The 25,564-nt window shown below is 39.6% G+C and overlaps 1 protein-coding gene across 1 annotated transcript in view; it reads left to right on the forward strand.

Annotated features, from left to right (window-relative positions):
- Positions 1-25,564, forward strand: part of adgrb1a (adhesion G protein-coupled receptor B1a) — a 151,601-nt gene that overhangs the window by 70,404 nt on the left and 55,633 nt on the right. The window contains exon 15 of the mRNA XM_041793579.1: positions 7,841-7,967. Within this exon, the coding sequence (XP_041649513.1) occupies positions 7,841-7,967 (127 nt within the window). The remainder of the gene's footprint in view (positions 1-7,840; positions 7,968-25,564) is intronic.

A 25,564-nucleotide genomic window follows, 5' to 3' on the forward strand; every position in this document is an offset into this window, starting at 1 on the left:
CCCTAAAATCTCTCTCTACTTTTCAGCATTGATAGTTCCTTTCCAGATGTGTACGCTGTCCACACCATAACCCCATACCATCAGAGACGCAGGCTTTAGATCTGAGCCAGGATAACAAGCTGGATGGTCCCTCTCCTTTTAAGGCTGTTGGACATGGCGTCGATAGTTTCAAAGTGCCTCATTTCCAATCAAAAATGTTTGATTATGATTAAAGAATTACAGAAATGTGGCTTTTGATTCACCATTAAGGAGGTTAATCTGGGTTCTGATGTTAGACTAGTAGAGAATCACTGAGATCGATCACACAGACCACCAAACCACACACCTGCCGACCGTCAGAAAGGATCTCAAAGAAACTTGGTCGCTCAAACAGCCTCAGAAAGAAGAAAAACCAACATGGGGGATGTCTAAAATCCTCAGCTGGCTGTCCTGTCATGTGTTGCAGCAAAAATCTGAAAACAAGGGAACAGGTGAAATCATGGCTGTGGTGAAGGTATAGACCAGTGATACTCAATGTGTGGCTCTTGAGCCACATGTGGCTCTTTTGTGATTATTTGTGGCTCTTTTATCACTTAATTAAAAATATTATTCCCCTAGAAAACCTAAAATAAGGGAAGCTTTAACTTAATTGTTGACAATTTTTTGTCTGTATATTTCTATTGCCCTTCTCTGCCATTTTAACCCCTTTATTCCCTTTTTTGCCACTTTTTAAATTTTTTTTGCTGCTTTTAGCACATTTTTACCACTTCTTTTTGCCACTTTTCACCTGTTTTTATCCCTTTTATCATGCTTTTTGCAACTTGCAAGCTGCCTTTTGTGATTAAATGCAACTTATTTCCAATTTTTGCTACTCTTTGCTGCTTTTTACCCAAACTTCTGCAGCTTTTTTGCCCATATTAGTCACTTTTCACTTTTTTTGCTATGTTTTGCCACTTGCTGACCATTTTTGCCATTTAAAGGCTATTTTGCTCCTTTTCACCCATGTTTTTTTTTTTTTATTTCAAAAATTTGGCTCTTTGGTTGAGCTTTGTTAAGGGACACTGGTATAGACCTATTTTGTGAGCTGTAATAGTACGTCAAATATGACTGGTCCAGTCTGCTTGTTCTCATTGGTCATTGTGATTATTGTTTTGGAGGCTGTGACATGGTAGATAACACCAAAATAAGTGTATTGGCACTAAACACTTTGGAAAAATATTCATTTATGATGAATCTCATCTGTATACACACCACCCTGATCACCAGAGGAGGCCAATCTAGACTAAAGTCTGGCTTAAATCATGTGGATTGTGGCTAGCCTTCCAAAGTAACAGCCATACCCATGAGTAAAAGTAAGAATACAGTTTAAATCAGTGTCTGATCCTTGAACCATTCACATAAATGATCGTCTTTTAATTCGTCCTTTGTTTGAGTAATGAGAAGCCTGAATTTACTCTATAGATGTCGGTGAGTGGCGTTTAGAGAAGCAGCGTGATTGGCAGTTCAAATGTCTTTCTTTGTCACAGCCTGACAAATTAATTCAGATTCAAAGTTGAAGTCAGAACTGATGCACTGCTCTATCAAGGCGATGTAAATTCAAGTCAATCAAGCCGATGTAAATTTGTCTAAGGAGAATTTAAGTCTGCTGCCTGTTGCTGTCCTTTTTTAAATTCATTACACTTGGCTGCTTTTTCATCAATTTGGCTTATTTGCTTCATTTCTGTGTGCACCGGAGCAGAGTAATGTAGGGCCGGTCAGTGTCAGCGCCTCGGTTTGTCTACCTAATAACAGGATGTGTCAAATTATCAAACTCTGCAGCAGCCTTATCTCAAACTGTTTTCACTCACAGATACGACTCTCACCTGCTCTTGACCCGCTGTGTGCGGAAATAAACACATTTTTATGTGTTTTAGGGACATTTTGATCTGATTTTAATCAGTTTTTGCTGGATTTACTGCTGAAAAATGTCCTTTATGAATACTTCACAGTAATGACTCATGCATTCAGTGTTCTAACTTTGCAGCTTTCATCTTTGGAGTGCACCCAATGAGAAGACGAAAATGACTCAGCACTCATAAAGACAGAAGCAAATAATACTAGTTGTTAATGCTTTCAGAGTAACGTTTTTGTGATACCTCTATTTTTGATAAATGCGATGCAGTAAGGTTTGCAACAAACTTAATTTGACAAGCACTAAAACCTTTAACATTTAACATCCTTTAAAGCAGGGGTGTCCAGACTTTCTCAACTGAGGGCCACATACAGAAATATATGAGTATGAGTAATATCCACAAGGTGAGGTACAAGAGTTTGTAAAACAAATATAATGTAGATTATATTATTTTATTAAAATATTTCTATAATATCAGTTATTAATCATCACTTATTGCTATTACATATGTTTGGTGGTATGTACTGTATGACTGTTCTGGAATCCCCCTGCCCCCCAAGTATCAAGTGGGAACAACACACGGTCCTCCTCTTCCTATGCCGATAGAGACAGTCCGAGGCAGGGAGAGAAGTAGCAAGAACCCTGGAGCAGAGCAGGCATCAGTGACAACAGAATGACATTGATTTAGTCAGAAGCAGAATGAAGGAGGAGCTGGGGTGGAGGAGGGTTGCAAGAGCAGCTTGCAGAGAGAGCAGCAGAGCATGGTCAGGTAGGAGCATCAGGGTGATTAGCTAGTAGCGTGCTTAGAGCAAATCAGCTGAACTCAGCTCAACTCCATAACCAGCCGAAACAAAGACAGAACCAGAGTAGACTTCAATATTTAACAGAAACAAAAAAAGAAGTAAAGATCGAATTGATAGGTAGAATGAAACAATTTCATCAATGCTGTTACAAAATATAAAGACTTGTCATTCAACTACTCACACTGACTATGAAGGCAGTTCAAATGAAGAGATATTGAACCTTTCTGCTGTTCTAGATGTTCACAGCCACAGTGCCTCATCCTGAATAGGTATCAGGTTATAAAAACCTTGATGAGCTCATATTTATTAACAAAGTTTGCACATTTTGTGGTCCATTGACATTAAATTGTAGTTTTTACACAGTAGATCTGTCACATCTGTAACATCTGCCTAGGGAAAATACAGCCCAATTCCCTCATCAGAGTCTTCCACATACCTTGACTGTAATGAGTGGTTATTTACTCAAACCCATCTGGTCATCAACAAGGCATACAGGCCAAGAGAAGAGCCACTGACTGGATATTTCTCTCACCATTCTCTGTAAACCCTAGAGATTGTAGTGCATGAAAAGAGCAGTAGATTTGCAGTTTGTGAATTCAGGTTCAAAGTCACCTACTTGCCAAAATTTTTCAGCCTCCAACATAACGGTGCAAGAGACAGGGGATCTCTTCCTACTGCTGTGAAGAGCACACTCACAGATAGGTCTCTCCCAGCACTGACATAAGACCTACAAAAAGAGCCTGAAAAAAATGTGTTTTTATAGTGTTTTATTGTAAGAAAAATCAGATGCACACAAGTAACACAAGTAAGTTTCATCTGTCTTAATGAGCAGAGTTGTGTTAAGTTGTCTATGTGCATCTTTACAGTACAGCAGAGCCCTACATTTAGTAGATATGTCAACAATAATAGGTGCCATTAATGATTATTTGAATTATGTCTTTGTGTGAAGGCATTGAAGGCATCTTGCAAGCCACCAGGTGACCCAACCCTCACTTTGGGAACAACAGACTTAAATTATCTTTCTTCCTCATTTTGGTGATCAATTTGAACTTTAGCTCATCTTCCTGACCATGTCTACGTGCCGAAATGTTTTGATTGCTGCAATGTCATTGGCTGACTTGATATTTTTGCATTTTTGATCAAAATAGGAACACCTCATGATGTAACTAGTGAGTCCATGTTCAAGATAAAACAGTTTAAGCTTGACAAAATGTAATAATTCATTCAGTAACACATTTTTCAGACATTTTACTGTTTTAATGCAAAATGGATCTTTTTTTCTCTGCACCGAAGGCTCTGCTCAAAAGATGCTCCCTGGGTTAGTCAGGCAACATGCTTTGATTTTCTAGCACATAGCTAGAAACCCCCATATGGTTGGATACACTAATGAGTACTGAATACAGTGGAATTAGTTCAAAAGCAATTAGCATGAGTCTGAATATGAGGGAGCAACAAGCTTTGTGCTATAAAGGAGGAGGCTGGGGTGGAGGAGGTTCAGCTTTGCCAGCAGCAGCATCAATGCAAACAGGGATTAGTGAGAAGTATGCCATATTTAAATGGACTGCTATGTTGAGAGAAAGAGCTGTGATTGGCTGTGGGAACTGGGAAGCAGTAATTGGGATCAGCTGGCCATCAGCTGATGACTGCTGTGTACCACATGAACTAACGCTGAGCTTCATTAATGTTGCTGTTGAATTTAAACTGACTCTCCCCTTTCAGTATCAGGAACCAATCACGTTAATGTGCAGTTGAACAGGTAAACCTAGTGAGAGGTCGATGAGTGTAGATAGAAAGCTTTCTGCTGATGTTTCCAGTAAATATTACCTAGAATGTGCTGTGTAATTTAACAATCAGGACTCAGGGCAGGGGCAGATATTATTACAAAAGGACAGGAAAGCTTTCATTCTTTAGAAATCCCCATCAAGAGTCAATGTTTTTTTTTCTTAGATTGTGATTATGCCTATTCTTCTGTGATAAAACAGATGAAGAAGTATGGACTATTGAACCATTTATTTCTCAAAGATGCACAGGTGAGGATATCAGAGAAAGTAAATTATACAGAGGAGCTTAGTCAGGTCACTGGATTCAGAGAATTTTTCTTTGGCTGTGTTTGGAGTTATCTCTGATCTGACTGGGGTCAGCGGCACTGGATTGGAGAATCTGTTTTTCCTGCATCTGTTCCTGAGCTTGGTCTTGATCAGCTTTAGATGGAGAACAACCACTCTACTAAAGCAGCTGTCATTGTCACAATGAGGCATTTGGAGTATTTTGAGGAGTGTGGTCAGGGCAGGAAGGGGGCTCTTCATCACATTGGCTCTATGAGAGGACACCTTAGAGGACACTTTACCATAACGTTACCACTGGAGGGGCACCTTTGTGGGCATTTTATCATGTTTTGGGGGGCATCCTATTTCTGGAAAGCACTCTAGAGTGCACTGCTCTTTGGGATGCTTCTATGAATGAAAGGTGCTTTGCAAATAAAGTTGAGTTAAATAAAACAATGTTTTTCAGCTATGACCTAGAGTGAACTATATGTCCACTTTCACCAGACAGTTTCATCCCATTTTAAGATGCAAAAGTTAAAAATTATTGACATATTATGATTTTAGAATGATTGGGACACTTTTAGAACTATTAGATTTTAGATTTTGATGTCGCTCTGAAGCAGCAGTTTTTTAAATGGTCCACTGTCAGGACCAACCACCTCAAATCATGACCCAAGTTACTTAGAATTTCTCTACAATAACCAAATGTGTTGCCTGGATTGGTCTTGGTTATTCTGGGGTTTTAGTCTGTCTTATTTTTATACTGGATGTTTGTATACCTGGGTTTATATGATGTCTTCTAAGTTGACATGTTCTGGGTTTTTGAAATGTGTCTGCTGGGTTATTCTGGTGCTGGGGTTTTGTCTTTCTTGTTGTTATGATGCTTTGTCCTAACTGTGATTCTGTTTATTATCAAAGCACTTTGTAAACCTCTGTTTTTAAAGGTGCTTTACAAATAAAATTGTCATCATAATAAAGGCATTATAAAATGTTTTTGATGGAAAACGGGCATTTTAGACTTTAGATAAAAAAGAAAGTGACAAAAGAGAGAAATGGAGAAATGCCCTTCAAAATAAAAGCGCAGCATAAACCTTTTGCCCCGTAGTTTTTTCCAGGCACACATCTGCAACCCTCAGAAAATGGTTTAGTGTCACCCTTTAGGTCCCGACCCACCAGTTGAGAACCAAGGCCTTAAATCAGAGATCAACACTTGCTTTCCATCCGGCCCCTAAAATCTGATTAAATTCAGAAAACGTGCTTATGATACAAGATTTTGTGGGGTTTAGGATATCCTTTGTCTTTGAATGCCTAAAGATTTTAAATCAACCCCAAACCCTATCAATAATTGTAATAATTTTATCAAGAATGACTTAACAGCTGATTTGTTTTTACAGATTTATTTTTAGTAAATATGATGCATGATAAACACGTATTCATCAGCCCTATCTGTATTAAATCTGGAGTTTTTTGTGTGATCTTTCAGATTCAGGCTTTTAAAGGGTGCACTTTTTTCCTGCCTGAGAACTTAAACAACAGACCTGTGTCCTGCATGTCTTTTTGACCAATCACAACACAGAATATCAGTATCAGTCTTTGTAATGGACATTACAGCCTCAGAAATGTGTGGCTGAAATATTTAAATTGCACCATTAGACCAAAATGTTTATTTCATTCTAGTTCATATGAAGGATCATCTGTCAAGACCAAAGCCGGCCCTTGTACAAATGTACCTGGTGACCCCTGCTTTAAATGATGCTTATTTTGGTGGAACTGCATTATTTTGCCCAAAGCATGTTTGGTGGAATATTAAACCTAAATTTTATATTTGAATTGCTTTAGACTGACCATATAACTGCCTGATTGGGGATCAAATATCTGGGGAAGTGTGCCCCCAGAACCTCGAAGGTTTGGACTTAGCTAGTGATATTTAACACTTCTGTCTTTACTGTGCTCACATGGTGGGTCCTAATGCCCCACCACCACCTCCTGATTCTTAAAAAGAACAAAATATTATTTATCAAAGAGGCTGGAGAAAATAAACACATTCAAAAGACACATCATTACAGAAAAAAACATGCATGTGGGCAATATATGTTACTCCATTTTTTCCAAGAAAATTTAAAGCATGAAAAACTGCCAATCTCTCTTGGAATTTTTTAACTCATACTGGGAAAACCAGACTTCTGTATATCATGGTCTTTTGCCTCAATTTCTACCTGGCACACATTCAGGACCCCTGGGAAAAAAAGAAAAAAAAAAAAAAAAAAAAGAAAAAAAACTTCAGGTCACATTTTTGGGTCCCGATCCACCAGTTTAGAAACAGTGGTGTATACTTTTGGAACTTTGTGTTACGACTGAATGCAAACATACAACTACTTCCTGTGAGCATCAGGAACCAAATAAAAAGACAAAGAATGAACTCAAGATGTCAACGTTTATAATAAAAAGAGACCTAAATTAGGATTTCCCATACTACTTAAGGGTAATAGCCTATTGTACCATTTATTACTAATGAAAAAAAAATGCTTCATAGATAATAAATGCTCTTTTAAAGAGTCGACTAGACTACCATGTTTGAAGCCTGGCATCCCCAGAGTCAGCCAGAGATCCAATACTAGATAAAGAGAGTAATTTATTTTAAATAAAACATGAAAAAAGTATTCGATATAAAAAAACACGGCTAAAAAAATAATACAGCTAATAATAATTGATTAAATAGTGAACAACTGCAAGAAATAGCTAAAGACAGATAGTCTAACTAAATTTTTAATAATAATAGTAATAATAATAATAACAATAATAATAATAATAATAATATAATGTGTTATTTTGCCGTATAAATAGATAGCTTTAGTGTTAATGTCGTTAGCAGTGGTAGCGGTGCTCTGCTCTAAAGTGTCCGGGCTCGGAGCTGCAGCACGCCGCCTCTCAGCCTCTCCATCACCGCGCTCTCTGCTCTCTCTGCTCTCTCCGAGATGTAAAGTGGACTAAATAGCCAGTGTTGGATTTAAACCGCTGTCTTCTGCCTTTACATTCACCGCATCGCTTCTCTCTCTCTCTCTCTCTCTGTGCTTGTGTGTGCCTGGTGTGTATTCGTCTGTGTGTGTTTCTCCTCCGTGCAGCTCCTCTCTGCTGGGATCCTGGTCTACCAGGGGCTGCAGAGCCGTGCTAGTCGACTCGTTCAGAACCAAATGCGTGTGTGACAGACTGTCCACCTTCGCCATTTTAGCACGGCTAAATCCCGACATGGTAAGTCCGACAACCTCCCTTCACTTGGTAGACGTTAAAGCTGCAGCTGACGGTGTTTTAGAGGGATAAATTTGTGTGAATGCATCAGCTGTTTTTTTTTTTTCTCCAAAGGGCGTCATTGTCATTACATATCAACAGATCCTCCCTCTCTCCCTCCTCCTCCCCTCTCTTTTCGTCTCGACATGCCAACCATGCTGCAAAAATGTTGTCTTATTGCAAAGGGAACGGTTGTTTTAAGTGAGAAGGAGAAGGTTTGTTTAATGTCTGCTCACAGTGTGCTAACCTGAGCATTAAGATGGAGCTGCTCACTGCCACACTCACTCACATCCATACATGACACGCTGAATGGGATTTAACATCATGTTACAGCTCAACATCATACCTGCATGCACCCCCACACCTTCATTTTTCCCTTTCTACCAACAATAGATTCTCATATTAGCATATTTTAACATATTACACTGTCAATGGTGTCTCCATGGTAACCAGGCCCTGTGGAGAAGGTGCTGCATTGCAATCCAATAATGTGAAAGAAAGGCTCATTTAAATTAGCTACTGTAAGCTAGGGCTGGGAAATCTGTGGACTTTTGCAGATATACTGATGCATTTCCAAATGATACATGGGTAAGACTCCATCATTGGTATTAATCTAGTTTATACTGATTAAAATTTTAAAAAAGATGCAAGGCTGAATGCTCAGAGGAACAATGGCTGTATTCAAAGCCACCTACTATACTAGCAATATGCACCCATTTACAAGGAAATGCAAATTCTGCAGTATAACTGGAAGTCATTCTCTGATAAAAATCTAAACCATACAGTAAGCTGGCCTGTCAAACTTGCATACTTTCTCCCACAATGCAAAGTCCCAACAGTTAGAGATCAAAATGGCAGTAAGAGAGTCAAATAAGTACTATTTGCATGGTACTAGTTTTTACCTGTGGACCTCTGACAAATTGCGAATACCCCCCTGACGTCAGTGTTTGGTGAGGTGCATTCGCATGGGATAAGTCTGGAATGTACTAAATATTTGCAGATATTTCTGAAGTAAAACACAAGAGTACTGCATGGCTGCAGCAATGACAATGCACAGTAATTTTTTTAAAGTTCATACAAAAAATGCAATGTTGTGCACTTTGCGTTCTTCATGTGTCCAGTACATACTGATAACCAGAATTTCTAACAGACAAGATGCACCTAAGTAATGTTTTTTTTTATCTCTCTCTATATATTTTAACATCTTTTAGATTTATATTAAGCTGTCCATGACAAATAAACCAGTGAAATATTTCGCCTAACTCTCCCATTAGGCATCGAGGGTGCATAAGTCACCTGTGGGTGTCCGCAGCTAATCAGACAAAGAAAGAGAGCAAAAGCTTCCCTCACATTAATGTATGAGAAGGGGAGACTTCTGATGTTAAATATGAAACTCTCCTGTTACTTTACACATTCTTTATACAGGTGTTGCTGTGAATATTAATCTGCACTCTATAAATCTGGGATCATTCTGCATCCACAGCAACCATCCTCTCACAGATCAGTTGTTGCAGCCCAACCACTGATTGTTGAGTGACACATTTCAAATCATAACTTTTGTTATGCATGAAGTGTACAGCTAAATAATACTGATGTAAGATCAGGGACTTGCAAAGTAAACCTGTAGGAAGCAGATCGGCTGTGTGTATGAAGAGAGCAGAAGTGTGCACACGTACATTTGGACAGCAGAGTTTGACTAAATAAGTGAAATAAAGCATTTTACAAATGGACTAAGATAGAGAAGCACTAACCTTTATGTGTGTTATCTAGAAACTAGAAGAATTAAAGATGTCACGGAGACAGACTGGTTCAGAGATCTGTAGCCTTTACTGCACAGCTGGGTCTTTGACAGAAGAAAGACATAGTATACAGACAAGAACATCATTTTATACTCTTGACAGTTGGTCACTGGAAACCACCATGTACATGTGTCAATCCTTAAAAGGCCATCTCACTATTTCTGGCTGCCAACTTAGGCAAACACAATTTTAGCTGTGTTACTTGAGTCCATGCATACCATGGAAAACTCACACTAACAATGTGTCAAAACTTTGTTAACAATCTCCTAAGCAGCCTTGTATATTTTTGATCAAATAAAGGAGTAGAAGAAGCCATACAGATCCAAAAAAAAAAACAAAAAAAAAAACAAAAAAAAAAAAACATAGGCCCACTCCTAAATTACTGAGATGAAGATTCGTGTGAGATAAGTATCTCCTTTGGACCTCTGTGTGCTAAAATATGGTCTACTTTGCCGTGGAATTTTTACCCCGCAAATTACAGACATGGTCATTTTGCACAGGATTAAAAACACAGATGTCCTGTGCATTTATTACAAATTACTACAGCTCCCTAGGTTTTACTAATCCTGTGTAAATAGGGGAATAAGACTACATTTTCTATTAGGGAATGACTACCACATATTTCTTAAACGGCACATGCTACATACGTGTCAAATGTTGCTACGTTTTGAACTTTAAAAGATTAAGTTTCCAGGTCAGAACTTTACCCTCAAAAAGACCAGTCAGATCATTTACCTGACCTTGATTTTGATTGGTCAGTGAGTGAAAGTGGGAGTGATGAGCACAGGACTTTTCCTAAATTTGAAAAGCCAACCAAAACTGAGGGGTTTAATGCTTCCTCAACTACTCTGTGCAAGTCTGTGCAAGTTCTGTAGAGATGTTAATGCTACGGCCCCACTGAATCTATCCATCTGGCAAGCTTACAAAGCGTTCCGCTCTCCTCTATTGCTTCTATGTTTTTTGTAAACTGTGGAGTCTGTTGATTAAAAGCTGAGCTTCATCATTTGAAGGTACTTCACAGTAAACTAACTCATTTTCATGTGTAAATTTCACATACTGGGAGAAAAGCTGTTGTAAATGTGCCGGCTTGTGCTTCTGGAAGGCGTGAGCTACACAAAAAGCATTATGGGAACCTGATGCAGCTTTGCCACTTCAAAACACATTTTCTCCTTCAAAAGAAATGTTACTTTATTGTATATTACTTCCCCCTAATGGAGTTTAGTTTCTATTGAAAAGTCGCCTCATTAAGAAAAAAAAAACATAAGTGGGCGCAGCACAGTGTCCTGTCAGCTCACCAGTAACGGATTTGAAATGCTATCACCATCACAGATACATCAGTGTGACACCCAAAGCAGACACTCAGTAATTCAAGGCTATTTTTATGTGAGTGTATTCTTGCTATCAGCAGCACCTCTTCCTGGTACCTGTTGATGCTGTGGCCACTTATTGTAATGGTGCAGAGATTCTGCTATTTATGTTTGTTACAGATGAAACATGGGGCATTTTGGCTTCTTAGTGTAGTGAGTTTTTGTTCAATACTCACAGGGCTGATCAGATTGACTAAAAAAACTTTAAAGATGAAACATATTTCTTAATGGAGAGCAAAAAGTGCACATTTTCTTTCACCGCCTTTCCTCTTTCTGGTCCATGTGCGTGCCAGAGTCCCTGTCAGTGGACTAGGATGTATGATGGAAGTAGGAGAAACTTTAGGTTTGAACTCTGAAGATCACAAATTAATTAATTTATATTAAAATGCATGGTATTTATCAGGTATATATTTTTTTTTACTTAAAAAAGATATTGTGTCAGTTTTTCCAGCATCTTTCAGCCCTTAGATATATAATGCATTTCTAATAACTTCAAATTATAGAGCAACATATCCTTTATCAATATTTATTTTATAATGGTCTGTGTTGCCCAGCCCTACTGTAAACCACAGAACACACTTCCTTTACATCATGGCTGCAGCTGAGCTCAGTGAGCCAGCTGTGCATGTATGATGATGAAGTGTCTGCTGAAACCTCTGCACTGTCCCTGTGAGTCAAACCTGCCCCAGTTTCTTTGGGGAAAGGGCAGCGTCTTTGTTGGGGATTTTCATTCACTGCGATTAGTTATTATTAGACTGGAAATTGCCTCAGAAGCAGTTTGTTCACTAGTTGCCCTGGTAACAGCATGGGCAGCGAGGATGTCTTAAAGACATAGCAGGCGGCGTGCTGTTCATGCTGCTGCTGCTTCTGCTGCATGGCCTAGAAGCGAGGCTAGGCCGCTGAAACTGTGGATTTCACTCATCTAAAGGCTCAGGTTTACCAGCTCCATTTGTGTATGTTTGATTTGTGCGGTTTGTTGGAAAGAGCCGCGGTTTTCATTGAAGAAGAGAGCCAAGAGGGAGGTATGTGAGTATGTGGATTCATAAATGTATGCCTCTATACATGCTAACATGCTACGGTGTGATTCATTTGTGCTGTGAGATCCGAAATATGATTTTTGTACCATTCAGTAACTAGGAATACTACAGTCAGAGCTAAAGGAAGCTAAAGAAGCTTATATACGTGCAACCACCAAAGGGGAGCCTGGCAGGAAAAGTTTAGGAACCACTGTTCTAGTGCGCTCAGTCTTTGTGTCTGGTGTTTGACTGTCAACTCAGATTTAAATCCTTTACGTCCTGTTTTCTGCATGTTTAAATTTTGGATATTTGACATTGACTTCTGGGCTACAGTGAGTGAGGAGGGGCAGTGGGGCGCATGTGTCCCTCAGGCTGCCCATTGCCCAGCCTCATACTAAACCATGTTGGTGACTCATCCTCTGTTTGGGTTGAATCTAATTTTTGGTTTGACTCTTTCTAAGCTCTCAGCTCAGATTTTTTTTCTCATGCTTTCTTTGCAGCTATGTTTCATGTGTAATGTTGGCACCACAAATACATGTTATGTTTATGAGGATATGTCTGCCCCCCTATGGCTGGGCCCTAGGGCCCTGTGATTCCAGCGTTCACGGAATTGCGGACGGTATCACAGAATTGTAACCTTGCAAATTGGCTGGATTTGCCAGTCTGCCATCAGGGAAATCCATCATGAAAGCTTCAATCCACAACTTTGTGCCAAATCAAACGGTCTTCAGACCAGTCAGCATTTGAGGAGATCAAGGCAGTAGCTATGGGCGGGGTTAAGTTGTACTTAAAGCTGATAGCAATAGCTTGATGTAGCGGCAGTTTTATCAGAACTGCACCACATTTGTTCAATAAATGAAGAGCAACGAGCCACATCAAAGACTTTCATTGATGGAAAGATGATTTCACCTCTCCTGACTTGTTTCAGCATGGGTTAAGATCGTTAGGGTTGGGGTTAAGTTCTACTTTAAGCTGGTGTTTATGATAGCTACAACCCCTGAAGCTATTAGCAGTACAAAAGCGGTAGTGTTGTCAGAATTGTGCCACATTTCTTCATTAAACCAAGAGCAAAGATCCAAACCACAAAGATTTCTTGGCAGAGAAGACGTTTTTCACTCTTCTCCTGACTCGCCTCGGAACAAGTTTTATCCAATCACCATCTGAGGATCTTTTTATTTATTATTTATTTATTTATTTATTTTGTAAGTCCTGCCCTTCACAAATGCTTTGTATGGGTTTCCCAGATTAATGTGAAATACATGCTTGCAGTGGATATATGAAGCAGTCTATGTGGCATGTCAGGTTTGCAGTATTGGTCAATAAAAACAGAATCTACTATTCAATGTGGACTGAGATTCTGTTTTGGGGAAAAAACAGTAATGCATAGTATTTAAGGATCTGTAATAGGTGGCTCAACCCGTGCATCACGTCACAAACACTTATGCAACTTCCTCCCAAACAATATAAGCATGTTGAAGCAGCAGCCATCAGACAGAGTGTAACTCAACACAGGAGTGTACAGTTCAACATGTCACGCATGCAACAAGAAAACTGTTCTACAAGTTATTTTACCTCATCACACCAGAGAGTCGAAGGAGTGGGGTATGCCAGTCACACAGAACTGACCTCAAACTAACTTGTACTAACCACTGTTTCAGACTCGAGCAGGACTTGAATTATTTTTATTTTTGTCTTAACTAGTCAATACATTTCTGCATTTAATGTACAGGTCTGATATGAGACAGACAGACAAGATAGACTGCTTCATCTACTACATGGATATATTTCATATTCATCCAGGAAGGCTCCCATAGAAAGCGTTTGGGAAGGGCAGGGCTTTTCAAAATAATTCTCAGAAACTGATTGGAGGAAAATTCTGTCACAATCGTGACAGGCTTCTATTGAACTGACAGGCTACCGCTGCCGTAGTTGTGAATGGTGGAGCTCTTCGGTGAGTAAATTTATGCCAAGACCGGTCTAGAGATGTGAATAAACATCTTCTTGTCAATACAAGTGTTCGGTGTGACTTATAGTTCTTGTTTCAAAGGAAGATGCGGTCCAGTTCTGTTTAAGCTGCCGCTTTCCTACAGCTACATCCGAGCTAATAGCTATCTCTGCTGCAGGATACACAGGCAGTGTATCTCCCACTCGTATTCATTGCAAACCCATGCTGAAGCAGACTGGGAGAAGAGTGAAAACATCTTTTCTGTCCTAAAAAACTTTCAGTGTGGCTCTTTTCTCTGTTTTATTGAAGAAATGTGGTCAATTTCTAACAAACCGTTGCTGTGGCTAAGTCCAAGCTTATCCCTCCACTAGCAGCCATTGTATACAACCACTTACAGTACAACCTACCACCCTGTAACGATCACAAAATCATGCTGAAGCAAGTTGGCAAAAGAGGGAAAACATTTTTTCAACCATTAAAAACTTTAAGTGTTGTTTTACGCTTTATTTCTTACAGAAATGTGGTCCAGTTCTGATGAAACTGCTGTTATGTTGTAGCTATATCCAAGATAATCAATGCACTGGAGGCAACCATTACAATTGGCTAGTACAACTAAACCCCGCCCATATCAATCTCCTCAAATGATGCTGATTGGTCCGAGCAGGGTGCTGTTCAGCACAAATGTTGTAGATTGGAGCTTTTCAAGATGACAGACATGGAGTCTGGCAAATTCATTTGCTTTGCAAGGCTATTTGATCCATTTAACTTTAATGTGATCTCCTTATTAAGTTATAACCATCACTCTGTACTTGAAAGAATAGAAAGATTTGACCTTGATATCACATGATTGATATCAGGGGCCCCTGAAATGCCCAATGGGATGTTATTTATTAACATAAATGCTTGTGTGTTGGATCAGTGACATCCTAATGAAAAGTGTGTTCTCTTTCATTTATCACATCTTGTGTTATTGGCAATTTTACCACTCAAAATCAGTCTGGTTGATTAGTTTGGATGTTAGTAAAGATGAGCCTTATGTCACCTTGGTTTAACCACACAATGACCAAACTCTGGTTGCAACTTAACTAGCGCCAGTGTGGGATTGAATGTGGACTTTGTGTAGGTAGCATATACGATGCCACTACCTGGAGCTTTTATAGAGCCTGGGACTGTTGCAGGTGGCAATAATGTGGCAGCTAAGGGTCATATGTTTGATGTTATGATTTATCAGTTGCATATTTGAGATTAGGGGACTCTGTTTGAGTAGTGGCTGATAATGTTTGTTTGTTTATTTGGAGTCCATTAGCGTCAGCATTCACTGGAAGCTATTCATCCTGTGGTCACTGTTTACACTGTGACAATATAATCACACAACCACACTCATGTTTGTCACATATGATACACATATGATAGCACACATCTAAACCAAAATGACCAGAAATAATCAGTGAAATTAAAGAATAATTACAAGTGGCACAACATCAACAAAAACAGATATTAAATAAAAACTTAATATGAATATAGACATCCATGGATATGTTTGCATGAAAATCCCATGAAACCATCACACTGCATAGATTCAGTATCAATTACTTAAGCTTCTTTGTAATTAATACCATTTAAGATGTTTTAAAACTGTGTTTAGCATCTTTTTGTTTGACAGGATTTAGAAGTGATTTCCATCACTGCATCGCTCTGTATGTTACTGAGGCTGAGCTGATGCGTTTTTTGCTTCGGTGTTGTTTTTTTTTCTTTTTTTGGCAGAAATTATCCCGGTGATATTGTTTTTTTTTCGCCTACTATCAGTTGGAGTCTCGTAGGGTGGATGGTCATCAACTTGAATGAACCTCATTAAATTAGCGAGGGAGAATGTCCAGTGAAGGCCACTTTGTGTGAGCTCCTCTAACCCCATATCTGCAGTAATTTGTTGTCTATCACACGGCATTTGGGGATGTAGAGTCTGAGTGGTAGCGTGGTTGTGAGCTTTTTGTAGTGACTAAAGAATGAGATAATCGATACAGCTTGTTCACGACCTGCAGCTCGTCTTTTAACTTACATAATTATTAGCCTCTCTCTTTATCCCTGTGAGTTTTAGCTGTGTTTATTTAAAAATGTATTATTGACATACGTTTTTAAATGGGTCCTCCTTCCTATCTTTCTGACCTTTTAAAATGCCATATTTTATCACAGGCACTCAGATCCACTCATCAGTTGCTTCTGACTGTCCTGAGGTCAAATTATCCTGATATATCCTAAAATATCCTGAGAAGCTTAGGAACTATGAGTCACTGCACAGAAGCTCTGGATTGCTCTGCCTCTACATGTCTTTAAATCAAACTCAAAATCATACTTTTATTCTCCTGCTTTTGGCTTCACATGAGAATTGGTCTCCACTCTCCAATGGCCATTTTTAAAATCCTCTTTTATGATTGGCCTTGTTCTTTTGTTTCTTATAATTTTTATTGTACAGCACTTTGGTCAACTTTCTTATGGCTACCCCTCCTGGTTGCCTCTCTTTGGAGGTTTTTGGGAAGCCTCTAACTGGGAGGAGTCCATTGCTGGACCTAGAGCTTCTGTCCTGGGAACACCTCAGAATCTCCTGAGTGGAGCTTTAAAACACTGCTGTGGTATCAGATGTCTGGGTCAGCTTGCTCAGCCTGCTACCACTGGATACTGGAGAAGTAGATGTAGATAGATGGATGATTTTTTTTGTACTAAAATGTTTTTAGTACCCAAGAGATGTAGCATATTATTTTTAGTAGAATGTAGCATGATGTAGATTCTTGATTGTGTTGTATATTTAAGCATGCAAACAGACCAAAATAATCATAGTCTTGATATGAGTGATGTATAATAATATTATCTACATCAATCCATCCATTTTCTGTAACGCTTATTCCGTTGGGGGGGTCACAGGGGGCTGGAGACTATCCCAGCTGTCATTGGGCGAGAGGCGGGGAATACCCTGGTCACCAGTCAATTGCAGGGCTAACATATAGAGACAGACGATCAGGCACGCTGAAATTTACACCTACGGCCAATTTAGAGTCACCAGTTAACCTAATGTACAACCAAATTTCCCAAAAAGTTGGGGCGCTGTGTAAAATGTAAATAAAACAGAATGTAATGATTGTCAAATCTGATAGTTGAAACTGGGACATTTTACTATTTAATGAAAAACCTTAGATCATTTTGAAGCAGTACATCTCAAAAAAGTAGGAACAAGGCATCGACAGTGCCTTTCCAGATGTTTTCCACACCATAGGCACTAATCTAACTGCATACCATCAGAGATGCAGGCTGTTGAACTGTGCTTTAACAGCAAACTGGATGGTCCCTCTCCTTTTTACTCTTCAGGACACAGCATCCATGGTTTCCACACAGAATTTCAAATTTTGATTCATCTGGCCACAGAACAGTTTTCCATTTTGCCTCAGTCCATTTTAAATAAGCTTTGGTCCAGTGATGACGCCAAGCATTTCTTGATCCTGTGCATTGTTGATGGCACAGCCAACTGTGTTGAAGAATTCCTGAGCCCATGCGATGATTTCCAGTAGAGAAATATGCCTGGTTTTTAACGCAATGGCACTTACTTTTCTAGCCTTTTGTTGCACTGTCCATACTTTTTTTAGGTGTTTCTGCCATCTAATTCAAAATGAACTAATTTTTTTCACGGAATGGAAGACATATGGGATTATGAGATTTTTTTAGTAAATGCATTCTGTTCTTATTTACATTTTACACAGCGCCCCTTCTTCTTTTGATAGAGAATGTATTTAGATTTGCCATTGTGAGATGTAACCATGCTAACATTATCAGTCTAAAGGACTGCTGTGCACAGAGCTGTTAGCGTAGCAGCAGCTCTAAGTATATCTCACACAGGTAAATCAGGTAGATGTATGATTATCAGCTGATAATTATCACTGAACCACTCGTGGGGCGTCCTCAGTGTGTTGTCCTCCCTGCAGCCTGCCTCCACCTGTGCTGTTGACAACCCGTTCACCACTCTGCTGCGGCCTGGAAGCTCCACACACCAAGGAAGCTAAACAGTGGCGGCTCTTTCTGCCTCATATGAAGGAAAGGCAACCCCTCTCCTTCCTCATTCTGCCATCTTTCCCCCACGTTCCATTATTTTGTGTGACAGCCATGGCTGCCATGCTAATTATTCCCAATGCAACACATAGTAGCTTCTAAACGGCCCAGCCTCTCTTTCTGTAGCTAGCCTGCTACAGCCCCAGCATGATAAACACCCCAGCCTCTCTTTTTTTTTTTTTCTCTGTCTCCCCCCTCGCTCCTCTCTTCCTCTCATCCCTCCTGTCTCTGCCCCTTAGTCATTTCATCACACCATTTTTCATGCTCTGATGCTGCATTATATTTTAGCTCTCCCCCTCTCCCTCCACTTGCCACATCATTTACTCTCTCGCTGCCACCTCTTGTGTCCATTTTGCTCAGTCCAACACCGCTGCAGGCTTGTAGAAGGAAAAACAGAGAAAATAATGTGGAGCATTCAAAAGACCCAAAACCTGAGCCCAGTTTACTGGCACTCTGAAACCAGTGAGTTTGTTGGGGGTGAGGATGAATGAACACCACTTTGGATGTTTTAGATCTCTGTCTCCTTTTTCCTCACTTTAAATCAACTGTCAGGAGTGTGCAGATGTAGTGACACGCCACTTTGTCCAATTAGACCACAATCTAACAACAAACAATCACGTTAACACCGCTTCCCGGAGTCTGCAGACTTCAGGCCACTGCAGTGTCTGCATGTTTGTATTCAAGGATGCAGCCATGCACATGCACTTTATCTCCTGAGGCACCAAAACATCCATGGCACACATTTTTTGATATGTAAATGTTTCCTCTTCAGAGTCAAACACAGGAAAAAAATCTACATTTATTGTTTCTATAACATCAAGTTCTGCAGTCAAACAAGAGCAGGTTGCCTTTTCGTTGCATTCATCAGACATCTTTGCTGCTTAGTAGCTGCTATAATCTACATATGTATACTCCATTTCCTGGTATGGCTCTTCAAAATAAAAGTCTAACAAAATTAAAGGTTTAGTCTATTATTGAGGCAAACTTGGTGTGAAGTAAATGTGCCTATAATCGAATTCTTTGCTGAACTTTAGCCTCTTGATGCTAGCAGAGAGCATGGAGTACCATCGCTGCACTGAGAGACAGCCCCAGCATAATCATCAGGTGGAAAGATGTCTGTTCCTGCTGCTTCTGATTCAAGCAACACTAAAACAACCATTCCAGCTCATAGCCATGCCAGTGAACTGTGTGTCAGAGCAGTAGAGGCAGAAATCTGGGATTACATTTACTGTTTCTGTCACTAATCACTTTTATGTTACTTTAAATAAGCTGTAGCTGGTGGCTAATTCCGAATGAAGGAACAGTTAGCCAGCTAAATAACAGACTGTGTTAAGATAAGGTAACCCTGCACAGCAGATGGATACGCCCGTTTCCGTGTTTCTCAGTGGGGAATACATCTTACTAAGCTCCCGTCTGAACCATTTGGGCCCAGTTAGAAAGTGACAGGACCAATCAGTGTCGAGGGGCAGTGCTTTGGGGTGCGGCAGAGTCGTGACATAAGCGAGCGGTTACAAGAAGCCGGTACAGTTATGGTGGAAGACATTAGCGTGGATGCTGCTGTAGCGTCAGTTTTTTCAGAAGTTGACGACATTTCCTCATCTGAAGAACAGCAGTAAGTTGTTTTCTTTTTAAAAATGACAGAAGTCTTGTACTGACATGTCTACAGTCACCATGGTTATGCAGTTCTCTATGAAGTTTTGGTCAGTAACGGCTACGTCACGCGTTTTGTTGCTCTGATTGGCCCTTAAAGATGTGACAGGCAGAGCGTTCATCCAATCACCCTCTGAGTTTAAAGCCTCTGCCCTTTCCCAAATGCTGTCTGTGAGTGGTTTACCAGATGGATGTGTGAAACAAATCCATCTGGCGTGTCAGGTTAAATATAAGGTGCTCAGTGCTTTTATCGTTGTTGTGATGAATAATTGCAGAATAATTCATGTGGGGCCCACATTAATGCTGCACAATCAATCTAATTGCAATCAATTACATAATCGCAGGAAAGTCCGCAAATATTTTTGTATTAATTAGGGCTGAGCAATTTGGGAAAACAATCTTATCTTGATTCTTTTTTTTATTTTTCAAATACTGCCATTGTGATTTAATATATAATTATTTCTCAAGTTTCTTATGTTACGTATTTTTCAACAAACACCAGCAATAAATCATTCTATATTTTAACAAACACAGTAGGGATCGACTGATTATCAGCCTGGCTGATTATAGAGGCATTTTATTTTACTGATAATCAATAAAGAGCACGACTCTGGTTTCACTGCAAAGTGTGTCTTCCCCTCTGGCTTTGCTTACACTCTCTACAGTCTCACCAAATTTCCTGTATTAAATACATTATGGTTTGATGTCCCATAAGTACCAGCCAATCAACATGTAATCTGAGTGCCAGTGGCACACTAAACCTGTGATATCACTTCCTGTTTTTCTGCTGTTACTATGTTGCTTGGAGCCATTTATCATGCAGATAAATTTTAAGCTAAATCGTTTACTTTGCTTAATTTTTTGATCATGCAATTTTTTTTGCCACATTAGTTTTTTACATCATGATAAATGTATATCAGTTTGAGGTTTCACTTATCGGTCTCATGTGCTACTTGTAACTTGTATCCATATTGGCCCTTAAAATCAATATCAGTCGAACCCTATTGGAAAGATCAAACTGTAGCTGAATGATTTTGGAAAAAAAATATCTGATTGCGATTATTTTGAGATTATTTTGAGATATATTGAAAATTGGATTTGAACTGTTGTACTAAAGGGAATGATCATTTTTATGTCATTCTCATTTTAGTTCAGAAAATCATTTTTTTTCAATTTAAAAATTAAAAAGGACTTATTATGATTTAAATTTTGATTAATTTCCCAGCTTTATTAAGTAGTACATGGAAGGTTTACAAAAGGCCTTTGAGTTTACCGTAGTGTCACTGTTGCACTTTGTAGAGCAACATTAATCGTCAAAAAAGGAAAAACTTTTTTCTTGGAAGGACGATTTGATTATTTTGAAAGCAGTACCATAAAAATTACAGTTTTTGTATGTTTTGATTTGAATAATACAACTATCATTTTTCATCATTTATAGAACTGCCGTTATTCTTTGCATTTTCCTTGATAACCAAGCCAGTAGACTCATGATACCATTTATGGATTATGTCATAATTTCAGTCGCAATTGCACATAACCAGTATATTTGCACATTATTAGGTCCATATAGGTCCGTATCACTCAGCCTTTTTTATTATCTCAATAAGCAGGAAAATATCTGATTAACAACGATACATGACAATCAATAAGAAAGAATGCCCATATTCAACAATCAAGCTTCTAATGTGTAATGACGTATAGACTTCATTTATTTCAGTTTTGTCAGAAAAGAGTAAATCTATTCAGGAATTATCAGTCACAGGATCAATGTCCTATAATCTCATGTATAATTTCTGATCTCCCGTCACCTGCAGTGTGCCTTTTCTTAATGATTGTTTGCGTCAGTGGTTTCATCATTCAGTGAGTGTAGCTGATAACTCTACATCTTGTTTAAGCATTCATATTTGTTTACCGGTGATATGGGCAGCAGCTTCCTCTGATAGATTTCTAGAGGAAATGACTTCCAGTGGACCTCCTAAGTGGAGAGAGCTGGAGCGTATCTGTCTCTGCTCATGTGGAATAATGCAATCTGGTCACTTTATTTTGGATGGGAGCGCTCTCGTTTGGACGCAGCATGAGACATCCAGCCGGGCGCTGTCATTGGCTGAGGAGGAAGTAAAAGTTTGCCCGTCTCAGCAGACACCTTTCCATTCCAGTGCACTCGTAATCCTTTTCCCCTCCTTTTGCTTTTAGAGAAGGGACTCACTGCAGTGCAGATTAATCAGAGGGATTTAATTAACTTGGCCCCGGCGCACGCATCAAACCTGGACACAAGGCAGGCTATAAACTCAGCCAATTATCTCCTGCACTGAGGAAGGGGGAGACTCCCTCATGTTAGGGTGCTCTCATGTCCACCCTCTGACCACTGCAAAGCTTTATTTATTTATTTATCCCTTCACTTTTACTTGGCATCAGTGTTAGGACTCATATTGGTGATTATTATTATTATAATTATTATTGTATTATAAAACCATGGGCATAAGTATCAAACTGGTATTTTGACACATTGCAAGTTGAAGAAGTATTGCAACTTCTCTAACCCCAATGTTTATCCATCTCTGTATGTGAGCCTTTAAATTGACTCATGACCAACCCAGGACCAGTAGGTAAGACAAGGGACTCATGTATGCTGATGCTGGACTGATGAAAGAAGAGAGGAAGAGATACACCCTGCTTTTGTCTTCATTTTTTTACTCAGCTCTATTGTTTTACTCCCGCTTGCTTTATTCTTGCATTCTACTTGTTGTGATTCAAAGTTTAAAAGTTATCTCTGAGTAAATATCTACTCTCTTCTCTGCAAATGTTTTCAAGGCTTTGCTGGTTTGGATTTCTTGAAAAAGAAGAAAAATCAAATGAATGTCAAGAGCGTCATTTTTAATTAATGGCCTATTTTTAGAGATCAATATTGGCAAATCCCAAGCTGCAAAAGCATAAACAAACAGCTTTAGACAAACAACAATAGTCCCACTGCTGCTGCCATGTTGCAGCGTAGCCATGGAAACCGAGACAGTGTGTGCTGTAGTGTGGGGAGTGGCGTGGAGCCGTCAGGTTCAAAGACAAGGAAAGGTTTTATTCATATTTGTATTGTGTGTGTTTCTGCCATCACCAGGCCTGTGAGCTCATCTGTGTTAGTGTGTATGTGGGTACTGTGTGTGTGTGTGTGTGTGTGTGTTTCTGCTGATTTGCAGCATCGTGGTTTATTCATGAAGCACCTTGAAGTCACCTTGGTCTGCAGCCGAGGCCCTGGAAGCTGCCAGCCTGCTGACTTGTCTCCAGCTGTAGATACCAGATACCCACATGTCTGCACACTGGATTCCTCCCATAATTGTCTTCTTGTCAGGGCAGAAAAGCCTCTTGCTGAAAGCTGTACCACTGAAATTCTTTTAGTGGAGTTCACGGCTCCCTGAGGCTGTAGTGCTGGGCTTCCTCTGCTGTGTCTCTGTGTGTATTTGTTTGTTTGTGAACTCCAGTTACCACCATAAACTCTCCTCTGTACAGTCTACGTGCTCACAGTCTCTCTGCAGCCACTGTCTCAGGCTGCTGTTTGTTCTTCAACCCCATGGATTAAGGTTGGATCAAAAGAAGGGCTGCAAGACAATATATTATTCAAAAACATGCATTTTACCTGCATATTTTCAATGTGAACCATTTCCTCGTAGTGGTTTGATGAGATGCAGTGCTGTGAAAAAATTGTTGTCCCTTTTTTTTTTGCATATTTGTCAAACTTAAATGTTGCAGCTCATCAAATAAATTTTAATGTTAGACATAGATAACCTGAGTAAATACAAGGTGCTGTTTTTAAATTATGATTTTATTCAATAAGGGAAAAAAATCCATCCAACCCTACCTGGCCCAATGTGAAAAAGTCATCGCCACCAAAATCTAATACTTGGTTTTCATAACAACTACAATGAAGCCTTTGTTAAAAATGGTGATAAGTCTTTCACATTGCTAAGGAGGAATTTTGTCGCACTCTTCTTTGCAGAAATATTTTAGTGGTTTTCCAGTATGAAAGGCCTGTTTAAGGTCGTGCCAAATCATCCCAATCAGATTTAAGTCCAGACTTTGACTAGGCCTCTCCAAAACTGTCATTGTGGTTTTTTTAACCATTCAGAGGGGGACTAGCTGGTATGTTTCAGATCATTGTCCTGCTTCACATCCCGAGTGTGTTCAAGCTTGAGGTCATGAACAGATGGTCAGACATTCTCCTTCAGGATTTTCTGGTAGGGAGGAGAATCCATGGTTCCATCACTTTCTGCAGGTGGTTCAGGTCCTGAAGCAGAAAAGTAACACCAAACCATCACCCTACCACCACCATGTTTGACTGCTGGGATGATGTTCTTTTGATGAAGTGCTGTGCTAGTTGTACTCCAGATGTAATGGGATGCTCACCTTCCAAAAAATTCATCTTTTGTCTCGTCAGTCCACAGAATATTTTCCCAGAAGTCTTGGGTATCATCAGGATGTTTTTAGTTCTTTTTGGTCAGCATTGGTTTCCGCTTCGGCCCAGTCTCTTTCTTAAAAGGAGCTCTGCACGATCAGACCAGTTCATCTTGTTGGATGTATATTTGCATCTCTCATATACATATTGAACTAAAAACTCCCTAGATATCTGCATTTTGAGTAATTTGAGTTTATAAATTCACCAGGAGACCGCCATGCGCTGTGACGTCACAGTTCCGCAGAGCTGGCCGTTCCTATGCAGTAACCGCTGTTGCAGACTGGCAGCCAGAGTTAAGGCTGCATCTCAGAGATGCAGCATGTCTCACACACAGAGAATTCTAAAATTTGAGGTCTCTTCTTTTTTTTATTTGCACCACGAGCAGTTATCTGTACATCTAGACAGGAAAATGATAAATAGAGTGCCATATTTACCTTGTTGTAGCAAATATTTCCATCCACATCTGCAGAATCTTTTATAAATCAGTTTCTTGATGAACCAGATGAAGGCCACAAGCTAAGTGCGTCTGTTTAATAAAGTTGTTCCCCAAACTTCTACTCTTTATGAAGCTTTCTGTTTCCACATGGTTCAGGTAAAGATAAACACAGAACCAAAGCACTTCCGGTTTATTCTTTTCATAGTAAAAATCCACTTTAGTATTTCTTCGGAGAAACTCCGTTTGTATGTACATACTGCTTTAATTTTGAAAAGCTCGCTTCCACTATACACTGTATCTCACTTGTAGGGAGCTTTATTGAGGTAAAACGTAGGAGGAATGACCAAGAGGGTCACAGAGCTTTGACAGCAGGGAGGCCAAACCAACACGCAGTAAACTCGTGTCTGGTATGAAAGCTGTCATGGCAGCTACAGCTACAAGCAGAAAACTATCTGAAAAATGGTTAATAACAATGGCGAAGATCGCTGCGCACTGTGACGTCACACGGACCAAAACATGGCGGCCTCCTGGTGAGTTTATGAGCTCAAATTTACTCAAACTGCAGATATCTGAGATATTTAGTGAGTTATTTAGTTCAGTATACATTTGAGAGATGTAAATATCTATCCAACAAGATCAACTTGTCTGATCATGCAGGGTTCCTTTTAATGTTGAATCTTTAACACCAACCTCAACTGAGTCAAATGAGGCCTGCAGGTCTTTAGATGTTGTTCAGGGTTCTTTTGTGACCTCCTGGATGAGTTGTCGATGCGCTCTTGGAGTAAACTTGGTATGTTGGCCATCCTGGGAAGGTT

Source organism: Cheilinus undulatus, linkage group 8 (assembly GCF_018320785.1).
Source record: "Cheilinus undulatus linkage group 8, ASM1832078v1, whole genome shotgun sequence".
NCBI lineage: Eukaryota > Metazoa > Chordata > Actinopteri > Labriformes > Labridae > Cheilinus > Cheilinus undulatus.